General features: G+C 37.0%; 1 protein-coding gene across 4 annotated transcripts in view; it reads right to left on the minus strand.

The window, feature by feature from the left end:
• The window catches only part of LOC121873321 (sterol O-acyltransferase 1-like), an 80207-nt gene that overhangs the window by 40855 nt on the left and 21666 nt on the right, over nucleotides 1-17686 (minus strand). For all 4 annotated transcript variants that reach the window (XR_006090216.1, XM_042376834.1, XM_042376835.1 and 1 more), the window contains exons 2-4: nucleotides 11294-11370; nucleotides 6026-6183; nucleotides 64-231 (exon numbers count right to left, since the gene is read on the minus strand). Coding sequence is in view for 3 of the 4 variants with exons in the window: in XM_042376834.1 (XP_042232768.1) it covers nucleotides 64-231; nucleotides 6026-6183; nucleotides 11294-11370 (403 nt within the window). In the remaining variant the exon portion in view is untranslated. The remainder of the gene's footprint in view (nucleotides 1-63; nucleotides 232-6025; nucleotides 6184-11293; nucleotides 11371-17686) is intronic.

The raw sequence follows: 17686 nt of genomic DNA on the forward strand, positions 1-17686 counted from the left end.
ATATATAGTTACTACCCAACTAGTCTACACTAATCACCCAATTAACAATGTGCAGTTACCAACCTGCCAGTGTGTACAATTTCTTCTAAGACTTTGTTGAAGAAGAGTAGAACAAGAATGGCCACAAAGATGTTATAGATGCTCTCCATGTGGTTGATAGCCAGTAACTCCTTCAACAATGATGGACGGGGTACGTACATACGACACGGAAGTTCGCCAGGCTTTTTTGATCTACGTATTAATTAAACAAATAATTAAATTTCAGCAAAATGCAGTTTTACCATACAGTTGTATCTCTGTTAGCCGAAATCCCTCTTAATTAGAACTCTCTGATAGCCGGGATTAAAATTTTCTCAGAAAATCGTTCCCAAAGCTACAATTTTCTGGAAAATTCCGGCTTTGGGAACTATTTTCCGATGGACACACATTCTGGAAAATTTTGAGAAAATTTTCAGTGCCCAAAAATTTCATGGATGGGGGATTTTTTTATCTGGGTTTGAGAGATGAAAATCAGGCACATTTTCCAGAAATTCGGAGAAAAGTTTTCTAGCATCCAGAAAATTCTGATGGGGAATTTTTTCCGGCTGAGGGATGAAATCGTGCGTCATTCTAGAAACTACCGGTACCTGGAAATATTCCGGGGATGGGGGATTTCTTTCCAGGTTCGAGAAGTGATGTAATGTGCAATTTCTAGAATTTCCAAGAAAATTTTCCCGGTATCCAGAATATTCTGGGAATGAGGAATCTTTTATCCGGCTTTGAGAGAGTCATTTCGTTACCGGGAAATATCTCATTCTCGGAAGTGCTCTGCACCAATTGTTCCGGCTAACGTAGATATCACTGTACAGTGTATCCTATTTGAAATTATTAATACTATCAATACTACACGTTACAATCTATAAGTTAACCCATAAACGATGGCGATCATAAATAGATGATGAGCACCTTTTGTCCCATAATGACAGTGATCATCTATATGATCAGCATCTTTCCACGCCATAATTTTTAAGTTTATTGCCTGATTTCTGCACATTTCCTTCTCCATATTGGTCCCTCCCTCGATCAGAAGCATACCCTTGTATTTTGTTGTCATGGAGGAGGTATCTGGCATTTCCAGTGAGACATGTGGAAAGACCCATCGCCTCAGCAATGTTGCCTTGAGACCCAGAAAAATATGCACAATATTATGGGAATTAGAGACAGCGAGACTGAGACTGAAGAACTGGAAAATTTACCAAGTGAACAAATCATAAGTGTAGGAAAAGTGCTTTAAGATCAGGAGGAATGTGATGAGGAAACTGAGGTAGAATTGCTTCAAGTGTTGCATGTGTACCAGGCACATGTGCATCACCAACCATCATGTGCAAGGGGTGTTCATGGTGCAGGAGACTGGAATAGAGGCAATGATTTGGGATGCAAAATTGTGGTGGAAAAATAGTAGTACAAGTACAACACCACCGTGAATGTAATTAACTGCTACGCCCTGGGTAATGTTCCAGAATGCCCGACTAGAGCGTCCCGGGTGAAGTTTCTCGTTCCACTGTTTAAATGCCCAGCACGGGTTATCAGGTAACAGTGTGACTATTTGCCTGTCACGTCACACTCTCGGCCACAGGGTAGCTTCCTAAACGTAATTACAGTACCTACTTTTTTAGGTTTCATTATCATTGTTTGTCCATTTTATCATGTAGTATCAAAGTAATATTGCTAAAAGTAGTGTATGTTGTATTGTAGTGTAGTACAGGGGGCCCCCCAAATATGCATGGATTAGGTTCTCAAGATGGCCGCGAATCGCCAAATCTGCGAATAACGTTTGCGGACCAGGGGTGGGGGCTTTCATATGCATGTGTGTAGACACACACACACACACACAAAATGTGTACAAATAAGTAATAATTGGAGAATTCTCTCACAAATAATCAGAAACAAATTTATTAAAAATGTGAGTCTACCCTCAAGTACGTGCTCTATTTAGAGAATGTAATTGAGGGTAGACTGTCACATTTTTAAGAAATTTGTTTCCGATTATTTGTAAGAGTATTTTCCCATTATTATTTATTTGTTTGTGTTTTGTGTGTGTGTGTGTGTGCATGCGCATCTACACACACACACATATTTGCAATACAGTGGTCCCTCGGTTAACGAACGCAATTCGTTCCACAGAGTCGTTCGTTAACCGAATCCATTATTCCAATGGGATATTGGGTAATTGGTTCTAGCTCACCAAAAAGTACAAAGTAAACACCCAAAACGCATAAAGTCAGAAACACTCCTAAAATTCCCCTAAATCGCCCTTAAATCACTATACAGTATGTGTATATATATATATATATATATATATATATATATATATATATATATATATATATATATATATATATACATATATATATATATATATATATATATATATATATATGCTGATAACCACAAGGAAAGAAGAAAACACGAAGTTCCCAAGCGCTTTCGTGTAATTCACATCTTCAGGGGTGAGTACAGACTAAAGAGAAGTACAAAACAAGGTGTATATATACAGAGGAGGGTGAGACCAGGTCCACAATGGTCAGGTATTAGGTAATGACCCTACTAATCTTTAAATAGCACCGCAATGGTTGGTAGTCAGGTCAAGAGGGTAAGGTGACCCAACCTTCTCGCCTGGTTACAAATCTTCTTAATTACAAAATTGAGTAATGGCATGTACAAGCTGGAGAATTTTGTAATTAAGAAGATTTGTAACCAGGGATAGTGTACGGGCTGAGAGTATATCCAACCAACACTATGAGCACTTTCTTCCTTATCCACACAAGTATAGTCGATGTGGACTTATGATCCGCAGATATAATGTTGTATCTGCTCACATTAGGTTAGGATACAGACCTATCTGGCAAGTATCTGAGACGTGGGATGATCCACACTACACTTGCTGTACACTCTGTAACTGTCCCAATGCTAAAACCCTTCAACACTATTGCCTTGACTGTCCCCCTGTCAGGGACATCCTACCAGCTGAGTCACCACCCACTTAATCGTAACAATTTAGATTTAATTCTAGTATGCTACCCATGTTTTGGTGGGAGCTAACTCCTATTGTCCTTGCATAACAATACTGTCTTCATATCACAAGTCATCGTGTGTCCTGCGAGACACGAGTACCAATGAATTAAGTGTCTGACTGCATAATCTGTGACTAGGGCTTGTTGCCCCCTTGGGATGTGAAAAATTCATGCAATAATAAATAATAAGCCCAGCATGACTAAACAGACATGTATAAGCAGCAGATGCAGGTAGTGGGGTGTTAAGCTTGAGAGATAAGTCACATATGTCAGGAAAGACCTCAGTCGCTCTATTCCATCCCCTGGGCATGCTAAGTAGCTATCAAGCTCCTTCAATTAAGGAGTTTGTGGATGATTGTTGCCTCTATAGTGACTGAGTCTGATAAAGACTCATCATGAACTGTCCCTCTAATTGGAGTGTGGCTGTGGTAATGCTACATTCCGATTTTAATTGAGGAGTGGCTGAATTTTTTGCACCACGTAACATCTGCTGGGTGCTGGGGGGGGGGAACCAGTGGTACTTAGTTATTTAAGCAGAATTTTAAATACATTCATTCTCATACTTATGTATAGATACAGTACACGCTTTATATCAAAGACAGAATTAGTAAGAATTTTAGAATCACAGCCTCTTTGAAATTTATTTAAGGTACAGGTATATGCAAAGAGCAACTGACATCTTACCGGAAGACCAAGCCCCTGTAGGAAAGGTGGAGGAGAAGAGAGGGGATTCGATGGGGGAGGGAGAGATAAAGAGGGTAGGCTAGGTGAGGTGGATGGTCAAGGTGCTAATGGACACAAGAAGATCAAAGGGAATGTCTGCAGTCATGACCACCTGATGTCACCTCACCTCAAGAGACCTCTAGGTATGTGACCACGTGGTGTCTCCACACACTCACACTGTACCCTTCATGGCTCCACAATAATTATTTCCAATCATTTCCAGTTCTGGAATAATCAGAGATACAACTTAAGGCACCCAGAACTACTAAGACCACCCCCCCCCATGCACTTCCCTCAGTCTCAGACCTCCATAAAATATCATGGTGTGAAGGTGTGGAACAACTTACCCCCACCCACCCGAGCAACGACTATGTTCTCTTCCTTTAAATCATATCTTAAAAAAATATCTATTGTCTAAGTATTAATATTTTTCGTAATACCTACTTTTTTTGTACAGTACCACCAAAACCGTTTTATCAAAAATTATCATGTAAACAGATATAAATTACCATTGCAATAAATATACTGTACAAGTACTTGTCAACTAGACATAATACTGACAGCTATGTCCTCTTGTTCCACATTAACACAACCCATGTTGTACTGCCCCCCTCCCCCCCCCCTCTCGTTAGCCGAAATTTCGTTAATTGAACTGTTTGTTAATAAAGGGACCACTGTAATAGGATTTTTATTGACTCTGTATCTGTGTTCCTTTGGCTAAATAAACTGAATGAATATCAAAACTCTTTTACTATGGTTAACAATTAATAAATTAATTAAAAAATCTGTTATTAGTTTGCATGTAACGAGTAACGAGTTTTGTTTTTTTCAATTGTATTGAAGTAAAAGTATTAAAACACTATACTTAAGCAAAGGCAAAAGTAAAAAAAAAAACATTATTTTTATAAAGTAAATACCTGTACCCAAAAATGTTACTTGAGCAAGAGCAGATCCAGACCTCCCATTTTCACCAGAAAATTCCAATACTTTTTCTTTAATGCAGTATGGTACTCAGGCATTTTAGTGTAGTAAAAAGTATTTACTATTGACTTCAGGTGCGCTAGCAATGTTCCCCCACCCACAACTTCTTGGACAACACCCCTTTTGATATTCCTGGATCCGCCCGTTGAGTACAGTACTACGTACTCATGTAAATTTATTTAGTTGCTTTACAATTCTGGTATTTATTGTATTTTTTTCTATTATTGATGATGTTATATTATTCATGATGAATTGTACACCATAAGAGGCTTTCATATGAGAATACAGAACCTACCCGAGTTACAAAACACTTGGTTTGCAGAAATTCGAGGATATGGAATACCTCCTATAAGTCCCATTATAAAAAATTTTGGGTTATGCAAGAATTTCTGTTATTATGGAAGGTAACTAGTACGGCATAACAACACTATTTGCGGAGGATTGTGCATAAGGCAGCTGAGTGCATCCCCTTGTGAGACTTATTTTTGTGTCCCATGCTCAGTACAGTACATATTAACCTTATGGAAGGATCATTTTCGGTTTACAGAAAATTCAGATTACGGATAGGGTCCAGGAATGCAATCTTTTGCGTAAACTTGGGAGTGTCTGTATAAGGAATCAATAATATAAACCGGTCCAACAGTATTTTCCTTCCCATTGTTTGTGGCTCTCATTCGGCATACAGAAATCTGATCACACTATTGTGTTCAGTGAGCAAATCTTTTCTTTTTCCTAAGAAAATTTAAAAATTTTACCCAATTTTTAAAACCCTCAACTTTCTCCGTCAGCACCAATAGTCTTCATAAAAAGTATGACACACCAAGAATTTGCATTAAAACATAGTTTTGTAGTACAGTACTGTATTTTAAGACATTTTGGGATTTTTTCTTATGTAGGTACATATCTCAGCTTTTATATTAGGAGTTTATGGGAAGTGTGCTTTGATTAATGAATTTTGATTCATGAGACATTTTTCAGGAACAAAACTTTTTCATACATCACTGTACTGTACTTACATAGCCACACCTGAAAAAAAAACAGAATTTGTTTGATTTTTTTGGGGGGAAATACTGTCAAGTACTGTACAGTATTACAGCCCTTTCAAGTTATAAACACTGCATTACTGTATCCAGAAAAGATGCTGAACAGGTATGAAAGATGTATACCCTGTACTGTACTGAGTTGTACACTACAGTACAGTACACTACTTGAAAAAAATACAGGTAAATAAAAATGAGTTCTTCGTTTGCCAAATATTTGAAACATACTCTTTACATCTACTATGTGATCTTGTGAGTGCAGAAGTGAAGGAAGCTGAAGTGCTTCTGACCAAACACTCTGCTACAGGAAGGTTCTCCTCCTCAAAGTCTCCCAGACGTTTATCAATCATGTTGCTGAACTCATTTTCCAAAGATTTTTGGAAGTCCTGAAATATAGGGAAAAAAATTGGTAATACAGTACAGTATTGTAATATAAACATACAGTATAACAATATCTGTAGCAGTATACAATTAAAATAAAATAATATGCATACACACACACACCATTAATCTGCCATCGATTTCCTCCTGTAACATCCTTACTTACCCTCACACAAAAAAATTTTGATTTTTTAAAATAATTTATTTCACTCTATAAAAAAATTACTTAAGTAAAAATTTAATAACAACAAAGTTACTGACAGACAACCCAAACTCAAGTTGTGTTACCGCACGCACTGTGCAAGCGGTAATGGTGGAATGGACGAGTTGACGGTTCTGAGTACCGGGTAAACACAAGAAATACACTCTGTCACATTTGTAGTGATACGGTATATATATAATTTGTAATAAAAGTTTAAAGTCCTGCTATAATAGTCGAGGTAAGTTTATTTCTCTAGAAACAGGGTCGCCATTTGCAATGAAATCACCAGTTTTCCCACAGACGATGTTCTCCAACAAACTCAACGCTGCAGTTGGAGGTAGTACAAAGGGTGGCCTCTTCAGACCCCAAATGCGACGTTCAGGTAAGTTTTAAGGGTGTTTTTATGGTCTAAATCATGGACATTTCGTAAGTGAAGAAATGTGCCGTGAAGAGCAGCTTAAGGACATAAAATACTCAACATGTTCACACCAGCTCAGCTGTCATGTATTCTTACCTGCTAGACTTTCTCCTCTTTTTTTTCCAGTGCATTTACAGAGTATATCAGTACTAGATGGAGATACGAGTCAATTTAGAAGTAATGACATTGTTTGGACTTGAGACTGTTTTGAGACTGCATTGGGATATATCATCATTTATACAGTATTAATTAATGGGCAAAATTTTACTTTAACTACCATAAGTATTTGGCTGCTTAGATTCAAGATAGGCTATACTGTATTGGGTAAATTTTAAGTTTTGGTTCATCCCTGTACTTAGACATGCAGACTATGGTTTTTTATTCTGATGGTTTGCGACGTGTTATGAACGATTTTAACCTTCATTTCTATCGGAAATCACTAGTTTTGAGTTACCCCCCCCATACCAATGAATGTTAAACTAACCTTATAACTTATCATCCCCTAACCTAACCTAACACATGACCTGTATTTTCTTATGCGATCGAAAAATGCTTTGCAACAGAAATCCCGTAGAGATAATGTGTCTTATTGTTTAGAGTACTTAATCCCATAGTTAGAATCTTAAGGTTCCCCAGATGACCAAAACCAAAATAATACCATTATTGTTTGGAATGTTTATGAAATTTGTAGTAGGGGCAGCTAATATCCATTGAATTAGTTAATGTACTTAGCAGTATTTATATATTCAATATAGTATTACTGTGTTGCACAATAAAGCAAAATTAATTATCTAATAATATTTATTTACAGAGCCGATCAACCGAGAAGGTTGGATAACTACTACCAGGGTTCATCAAGGCAGATGAAAAAAATTTACCAAAAGTAGATGTCTTTATGATTGTAGAGTATTATCAAGAGCTCTGCCATCCAGCTATGAAGCACGTTAAATTACATCTGTCACCTGATCATCTCAAGCCCATCCCCCTGGCCATGTTGGAGTTATCGGTCTTTTGCATCATTTTGGCAGCCAGCAAGTAAATACACACGATGATACTAGAGCAGTAATTTATCTTAACCTAAAAATAAGGTATGCCTGTGTATATCAACATTGTATATGGCCACAAGTCATGTATTTCTGCTGGTAACAACACATACACCACAACTGGCTGCCTCCAGGCTCTTACTCGAAACAACCTGTGATGTCACAACCAATCACAGAGCTTTTTGCAGTCACATGACTTTTTAGCAACTTTAACCCTCATTTTTTACACCTTTTGGCTCAATTTATTTAAAAATATCATTACCGTCGTGAATTTAAGCGTTTTCTTTACCATTTGACCTGCCATCTTACGAAAAAGTTAATTCCGACAGACAACTCGCCCATTTAGGATAACATATGTAAGTGTTATGATAACGGTAATACGGAAAATAGTTGATATGAACACAGAGTTAACTATATAAGTAGAAGGAGTGAGACTAGCAGTGTTGATGGTAGCAGTTATGCTGAAACGACATGCAAGTTGTGCCTGCTGGAAGTGGACACAAATTAATGTGATAAGAGTGGTGAGGGCAATTATGAGCTCCCAGGGTGCGTCACTCCTTCTATTTTTAATCTCACAAGATTAAAGACATTTTGCCTGCAGGCAACTACTGATTCTCAGTAGTTGCGAGTATCAGCAACAACACACACACCATGCCCGAGATACGATGAAGGAACGTCCAAAAATAGTCTAAAATCAAACACAAAATATCACACTTGTCTGGCAAGGGAAGCGCATGGTGGATCAACACAGACAATGTCTAGTTACGTTATTTTATCACTCGAGACATAAGACTTTCGACTATGTTAAAACATGAACACTGATATATTCAACAAAGTTCAACTGAGTTAAAGTTACTTAATATGGCAGTCCTGAGGCACTAGTTACATACCTGAAATACAATGGAGGAGCATCAGAAAAAGTGACGATCGTCTCCCATACATGCAATTATATACGAGGCGTATGGCAACTCAGGCACGTCTAAGGTCCCACTTGACGCATTTACTTACACATTCATTTCAATCAGTTGCTGTACATTTGGGTCAGATTAATTTCTTCAGTTAAAAAAATAAAATAAAAAAATGCAGTAAAGTACACTTACTTTGAGGTGTGTATGTAGAAGGTTCCTAGTTGATGATGATGATGGGAATTAGAAGTAGGGGTGGAGGAGAAGGGAGAAGAGAAGGAAGTGGGGATGGAGGAGAAATCACCTTTCAGGGGACCCAAGCTTGATGCAGTAATTTCAACAATAAAATTTTAAGTTCACGAGGTGTAATTCAAGATGGCATGGTGTACGTTTCCTTGTTGTTCATCCAGCAATAACATGATGTTACAAGTAATGTAATAATATCACTGTGCTATTAGTAAGTGTAAAGAGACCATCTTTATTGTCAGTATAATAACACCCGTAAGGAGGTATAACTATTGAATTTTAAGTGAAGATCTATTTTTGCTATTTATAAAGTATGACCAAGTGGTCCGTTTTTTGTCTAAGTGTTACAGTTGTTGAAGTTGTAACAAATACTTGATAATCTATTTTGTAACTTATACAGTAAGACCTAGTGACCCATTCTTGCCCGAGTGTTACAGTAATCAGTGACAGAACCTAGTTTTTGTTGTCGTGAATGAAGGTTCAAATTCTCATACTACTGTATTCACATTTGATTTTAATAAATATTGATTAAGTATAATGTCAATATCACCACTTCTTTCTTCTAAAACTTGGCTTATCATAAAATAAACACTCTAACTTACGTGCCTAACCTCTCGTGTCTACTACACTAACCCTTTTAATGATAGCAGTTATATTCTAAATAAAAGCCTGGGTGGTGGTAGTCTACTGTAAGTATAATAGTTATATTAAGGTGTAATGCTAGAATGATATGGTTTTCCCAGGCTAATCTATTGAACAGAACACTGTACAGTTTAACTGAGCACAGCTGAGAATAAAAGTAAGAGGAAATACACAAAGAAATAATTACATTGAAAGAAATATATAATACAATAAGAAAAGAAAGATAAAGAATATATAAATAAATAGATAAATAAAATACATAAATAAATAAATAAGAACATTGAAAGAAAGACAGAAAATAACCTGGAAAAACTGAAAGAACCACAATAGCTAAAGAAAAGAACTATAAGAGTAACCTCTTACAAATATTCTCAACCGATGGAATTAAATTCAAGAACTAATACAAAGATTTATCATTTGATGGAATATATATAGTATTTTTGTTCAATCCAGAATGCGACACCTAGCTTTATACCTACTGTAAGTATGTAAATGCCTAGCATTAACTTGCCAGGCCAACATACAGATAATTAAAACATCTAATAATTACTTAAATACGTATTATTGGAATAGTCTCTCCTCTACTTATGACGGGGTTCCGTCCCGACGACCAGGTCGTAAGTCGAATTGGTCGTAAGTAAAAAATAATACATAAAAATTCTAAAATGGGTGTCTGTTTTTCTTCTCAGCAGCACGAGAACTCTCACTTTTACACTTGTCAGCCATTTTAAAGGGAATTACAAACAAAATTTTTTTCAGTACACAGCGCGATCACTAACGCCGGGACTCGAAAATACACAACGTGAAAAATATTTTATACGACCATGGCCGTCGTAAGTCGAGGAGACTGTATATAGTATATATATCCCCTCCCCCCACACCTTACAAATAGTAGCAGCTAGTGGGATAAATTTATCCCTGCATTACAAGTGCACTTAATTTCAAGTAATAGGAGAGAGGGTTGGTGATGGTTTAAGACAGGAGGAGTGAGGTGTTTAATCAGTTTTCCTCTTGTTTCTACTTATCATCAGTGTTACATTTAAATGATAATCTTACGACCATCATTTATAATATAACAAAGTACCGCATTTGAGATACAGTATTAACTTTACATATTACAGGAGTCTATATATATATATATATATATATATATATATATATATATATATATATATATATATATATATATATATATATATATATATATATATATATATATATATATATATATATATATATATATGAATATATATATGAGAGAGAGAGAGAGAGAATTGTGTACAGGAATAAGGTGACTAATTAAAATACAACGCCCTCAAAAATTCATACAGGGGCTCTCCTGATTAATAAAAAAAAGATTCATTACCAAGACATTTAATGTATCTACTGTATTTCTCACTTAAGTAATGCTAGAGTGTTTCCAGAAAAAAAATGTAAATACTATATAGAAATTGATTGAGAGCAATTTTCTATCTACAGTATTAACTGCAAATCTATGAAGTTGTCATTTATGTAACTGTACTTAAATTAGTTCCAAGAATCAAACTATTTTTTGAAGAAAATAACTCATTACAGCACAGTACAGTAACAATAAACAAGCACTGAGTATAGACTTAGGATCACTCAAGTATAACAATAGGGACTTGACAAATCACTTACTTTAAATTTCTCGCGAAGATATATATTGTGCAGGACCTGTTCCTCACCGTTGGAGTTCAACTCTTTTACTTCACTCACTGTAATGCAAAGAAATTATTAAGTTAACAATTGGCCATTACATATCAATGAACAAATACCTTTCTGCAAAAGTTAGTAGATTACTGTACCTAAAACTGATGAGAGCATACTGAAAGCTGTATGATCCAAACTGTTACCACATATTTCTGACCTCTAGAGACAACAAACTAAACAAAAAAGCTAAATAAATGTGGGTTGTAATTTTTTTATAACTACAGTATACAGTACAGTAGTATGACACTTGGCTTACAGCATAATTTGTCTAGTATTAATATAATAACTACATAATATTCATAAATATTATTATCCATAAATTAAAAAAAGGAGCAAAACAAATACAGTGGTCCCTAGGTTAACGAACGCCTCGGTTAACGAATTACCTTCCATAAGAATCTTCATTTCAGTTAACGAACAAAAATTCGGTTAACGAAATTCTTACGATAATTTTTTGACATGCTTTGGCTTGCTCACTAGCTGGAAGATTAGTCCGCCAATACAGAAATCGGTTCTAGGGCTTATATTCGTTAAAATTGGAGTAAATATCAAGAAGGTTGTACTATTAAAATTTTTTTCCAAGTTTTATATTAAATTTTTTAGTAATTTTAACACTTATTTAACATAATTGCAGTACAGGGAGCTAGTTTTTGGTGTGCCCATCAGCCACTTCACTTACCCACCAAGGCCTCAGTTTGTATCTCTGTTCAGTGGAGGAAACATCTTGCTTGTGGGTCTCTTGAACACAAGAGTATTTTTAAGCTTTTACAGTACAATTATAAGTTATTCTGAAATTTATATAACATATTGACAATATATAGTGGAGTGTTGATTTAAAAAAAAATTATCTTGAATTGCACCTAGTGAACTTAAAATTTTATGGGTGAAATGACGGCATCAAGCATGGGGTGATTTCTCCTCCACCCCCACTTCCTTCTCTTCTCCCTTCTCCTCCACCCCCACTTCTAATTCCCATCATCATCATCATCATCATCAACCAGGAGCCTTCTACATACACACCTTAAAGTAAGAATACTTTACTGCATTTTTTTTTTTACTTTGTAAGTAATTTTCGGTGAACTGGAACCAATTACCCAAAATCCCATTGAAACAATGGTTTCGGTTAATGAATGATCTTCTGGAACGAATTGTGTTTGTTAACCGAGGGACCACTGTACTGTACAGTACATGTACTGCATAGTGGAAAGCACTACTTGGTATTGTTGGGGATGATCTTTTTGTGTGAAAAATATTATACTGTACATGTTTATTGCCATGGAAATTATTGACAGTAATAACTATACGTAGTTAAAAATATGCTCCAGTGAGGTCATGTAGCACGGCAGTACAATACAGTACACCAAACATACCACTTGCAAAACCAAATTCAGTGGTCTCTGTCAGGGCAGTGCAGTATGATGACAAACTTTGTTTTATTCCTTGTACATATGCATCTATAATACAGAAAAATTAGGTCAAATAAGAATGAGCCAAGGTGGAAAACCAAAAAAATTAAACATGACATAGGAATAAAGAAAGGAATTTAAAAGAAATTAAAGGGAAGGGAGGAGCATCTCAGAAATAGATATAATGAACTATCTAGGAATGTTAAGAACAATGTAAGGAAGGCAAAGAAAGACTACGAAATCAGGATAGCAAGAGAAACCAAGGCGAATCCCAAGGGATTTTTCCAGGTACTGTACATAGGACAAAGTGGAACCTTTAAAGTCAGAGAGAGGGGAAGTGATCGATGATAGTGAGAAAATAAGCAAAGCATTAAAGAGCTACTTCATATCAGTTTTCACAGAAGAAATGCCACCGGTGGAACTGATATTTAGGGGAAATGAAGAAGAGAAATTCAAGAATATCAGAAAAGAGGATATTCTTAAGAAGATAAATAAATTAAAGAAGACAAAATCCCCAGGGCCGGATAAAATTTTCCCTTGAGTTTTGAAAGAGTGTAAGGAACAGATTAGCAGACCACTCGTAAATTTATTTACAAAATCATTTGACACGGGAGTTGTGCCAGACTTGTGGAAACAGGTAAATGTAGTACCCATATTCAAAATGGGAGACAGAGCATCAGCGTCAAATTACCGGCCGATCAGTTTGACGACAGTAGTGGGGAAATATCTTGAATCAATTATAGCAAATAGCATCCGATCGCATTTAGAGAAAAACAAATTAATCTATGACTCAACATGGGTTTACAAAGGGAAAATCTTGTCTAACAATCTGCTGACGATTTTTAGGAAAGTCTTTGAGGTGGTAGATAATTACGAAAATTACGAAGTTATTTTCTTAGACTTTAGCAAAGCGTTTGACAGAGTACAGCATCAGAGGCATCTGAGAAGAGTTAAGGCTCATGGTATCGAGGGGAAAGTTTTAAATTGGATAAAATCATGGCTCACTGATAGAACACAGAGGGTCAGCGTAGATGGTGTTAAATCAGAGCCGGACTGTGTAACCAGTGGGGTTCCCCAGGGGTCAGTACTGGGCCCACTCTTGTTCATAATCTACATAAACGATCTAGATACTGGAGTCAGTGCAGCGAAGAATGACGAAAATTATTCCGGGACTTAGAAACCTTCCATATCAAGATGGATTAAAGAAACTATACTTGCATTCCCTAGAAAGACAAAGAGTGCGGGGAGATATGATAGACGTATTTAAGTGGGTGAAAGGAATCAATAAAGGAGATATGTATAGATAAAGTTCTTATAATATTCGAGCAGGATAGGACTCGTAGCAACGGATTTAAGTTGGATAAGTTTAGGTTTAGAAGGGAGATAGGAAGGAACTGGTTCACAAATAGGGTGGTAGATGAGTGGAACAAGCTTAGCAACTTTGTAGTAAGTGCTGGAACGCTGGAAAGTTTTAAAAGGAGGCTAGACAGATTCATGGATGATAGAGAGTGGTTGTAACTCTAGACAGGAGCTGCCATGCACAGGCCAACCGGCCTATTGCAGACTCCTTATTTTCTTGTGTTCTTATGTTAACGAGCAACCTGGGACTTGGTCACAATTTTTGCGATGCCATATGGCAGCAGGGTCTACCATAAGACAATTTTCGTGATGCCATATGGCACCAGGGTCTACCATTAGACAACACATTATGCTTCCAATATCTTCCCAGGCGGTAGTACCTCCCTGTTTGGTAGCTGCCTACTACCTACTTGAGGTTCCTAATGCCAGAGATTAGTCTTGTCATTATCCTTTGAAATCTTTCTTGGGATTTTTTATCCATTCTGTAGTACGGTGACCAGAACAGAAGTGTGTAATCCAAGTGAGGTCTCACAAGCGCAAGATATAGTTTTTATGATGACCTCGCTAGTCTTGTAACTAACACTCCTTTGTATGAACCCAAGTACTTCGTTATACAGTACCAAGTATAGTAGGTACTCGGCAGGGTGGTGCTACCGCCTAGGAAGATATTGGAAGTACAGTGGGGTATGCTATAACGAACAGATCCTACTACGAATATTCCTATAACGAACGGTTTTACCTATAAAATTGACAATGCTATAACGAACGAAACTCCTACAACGAACGCGGATGAATACGGGACTATTTCGCCTGGCGCATGAATATTGTTATACCGCGACCCACAACAAGAGCGTCAGGCACCATCTTTGTCTCATTGTGTAGCCAGTGCACCACTGTTATTGTTGAAATTTCGTCTTTTGATGTGGAAATCGAGTTATTTGTATAAATATTTTGTTATACAAGTGTACAATTGTAACAATCAATCGTCCAAAGCGAGTGAGAAAGCTCATAACTCTTGAAACTAAGAAAGAAATCATAAAGAAACATGAGGATGGAACAAGCATTGCGAAACTTAGTGATGAGTATGGGATGGCTAAATCGACTATATGTACGATTTTAAAGAATAAAGAGGAGTTGAAAACTGTGCAAGTGGCTAAGGGAATCTCTAGACTTAGCAAAGTAAGGTGCAATGTGATTGAGGTGACGGAAAATTTACTCTTAGTGTGGATAAAGGAGAAAGAAATGGCAGGTGATAGCATTAGTGAAGCTATAATTTGTGAGAAGGCCAGACAATTGTTTGAGGACCTTAAAGCCAAGACTCCCAGTGCCAGTGTTTAGGGGTACCAAGGGGTGGTTTACTGGTTTCAGAAGGAGAAATAAATTACATAGTGTTGTGAGACATGGTGATGCTGCTAGTGCAGATAAGGAAGCAGCTAAGGAACACCATGACATTTTTTTGAATGTGATTAAAGAGGGAGGCTTTGTTTCTCAGCAGGTATTCAACTGTGATAAAACTGGACTTTTTTGGAAAAAAATGCCTCGCCGTACATACATTACCAAGGAGGAAACTTCTGTCCCTGGCCATAAGCCAATGAAAGACAGGATTACCCTCCTTCTTGGTGCTAATGCTCCTGGTGACTGCAAAATAAAGCCACTCCTTGTGTACCATGCAGAAAACCCCAGAGCTTTCAAAAACATTAGGAAGACCCGCCTTGGTGTTATGTGGCGGTCAAACCCAAAGGCTTGGGTGACCAGGAATTTATTCTCTGAGTGGGTGATTGAGGTGTTTGGACCCAGTGTTTGGGAATACCTCAGGGAGAATAATCTTCCACTGAAAGCTTTGTTGGTGATGGACAATGCACCAGCCCACCCTCCTAATTTCATGGTTGAATTGCCAGAGGAGTTCAACTTCATCACTGTGCACTTCTTGCCACCCAACATAACACCTCTCATCCAGCCCATGGATCAACAGGTAATTTCTAACTTTAAGAAGCTGTACACAAAGGCACTGTTTAGAAAATGTTTTGCATCCACTTCTTCCAGTGATGTTAGTTTGAAGGAATTCTGGAAGAGTCACTTCAATATAGCAGATGCTGTTTTTTTAATTACCTCAGCCTGGAAAGAGGTTACTGTGAGGTGTCTTTGTGCTGCTTGGAGGCCATTGTGGCCTGAATGTGTGCTTCAAAGAGACTTTGAAGGCTTCGAAGAGTTAGAAGAAGAGGCTGTTGTTCATGAAATTGTGTCTCTGGGCAATTCCATGGGCCTGGAAGTGGATGATGATGATGATGTTGAGGAGTTGGTGGAAGAGCACAGTAAGGAACTGTTGACTGAGGAGCTGCTTGAGCTTCACAAAGAACAAAACGAGACACTGAAGCGGAGCTTAACTTCCGAGGAGTCAGGGGAGGATGAGGACAAGGAGGAAAGCCGCATCATTCCAACCAAAGATCTCAAGGATGCGTTCTTTTGCTGGAGCAAACTGTCCAAACTTGCTGAGGATTATCATCCTGATGTTGGTTCTGTGCAAAAGGCTATGAGTGTGTTTAATGACAATGTTATGAACTACTTTTGGAAGGTCCAGAAATCAAGGTTGAAGCAGCCAACCCTGGATTCCTTCTTTACAAAGGTAACAAAAAACCTACAGACAAAGTGCCTGTGAGACAGTCAAAAAAGAGGGCTAGGAAGGATGACTCCTCTCCTTCCACCTCTTCTCCATAATTCTCTCCTCCCCCCCTCCCCTCCTCTGCCTCCTGTCCTGCATGCTGAACAACACTAAGGTAAGATAAAGTACCGTATTTTTCACATTTTCCACAGAATTTTTTCAGTGTTAAGTGGTTGTCTTTGGGGGCCTGGAATGGATTAATCCTATAACGAACGAGGTTCTAGAACCAATTAGATTCGTTATAGCATACCCCACTATACAGGTATAATGTATTGTCTAATGGTAGACCCTGCAGACATATGGCATCACAAATATTTAAAAAAAAGTCCCAGGTTGCTGATCTGACTTTCTGCCTCATTTACACATACGTTAATTGCAGTGTTTCAATTGTTTCTCTTACTTTGACAACACAACATACATATATCGTTTCTCACTATTTATAATAATAATTTTTTTTAAGTATATATAGATCCTGTCAGTAACTCCGGTTGACAAGCTTAATATTCAATTGACCTCAGGTGACCCCATAATACCAGGTTGACAACCCTTTATCCGAAATTCCGAAAACATCTGAAAACCTAAAGTTTTTTGTGGAGCAAATTTTATTGTATTTACGTATTTTTTTTTACAGGGATTAGCCCACCTGGGCACAGGTCACTGACCCACATTTGGGGCCTGGGGGCAAAAATGTAACAACAACAATAATAATAATAATAATAATAATAATAATAATAATAATAACAATAATAATTATTATAATTATTCATAGTAAATAAAATTTATAAAAAAATACACAAAAATAAAATAATAATACTGTAATAATAAAATGATAATGATAATAATAACAATAATAATAATAATAAAGAAATACAAGAATGAAAAGATCAAAAGTGAGAA

Source organism: Homarus americanus, unplaced genomic scaffold, assembly GCF_018991925.1.
Source record: "Homarus americanus isolate GMGI-L3 unplaced genomic scaffold, GMGI_Hamer_2.0 scaffold32929, whole genome shotgun sequence".
Taxonomy (NCBI): domain Eukaryota; kingdom Metazoa; phylum Arthropoda; class Malacostraca; order Decapoda; family Nephropidae; genus Homarus; species Homarus americanus.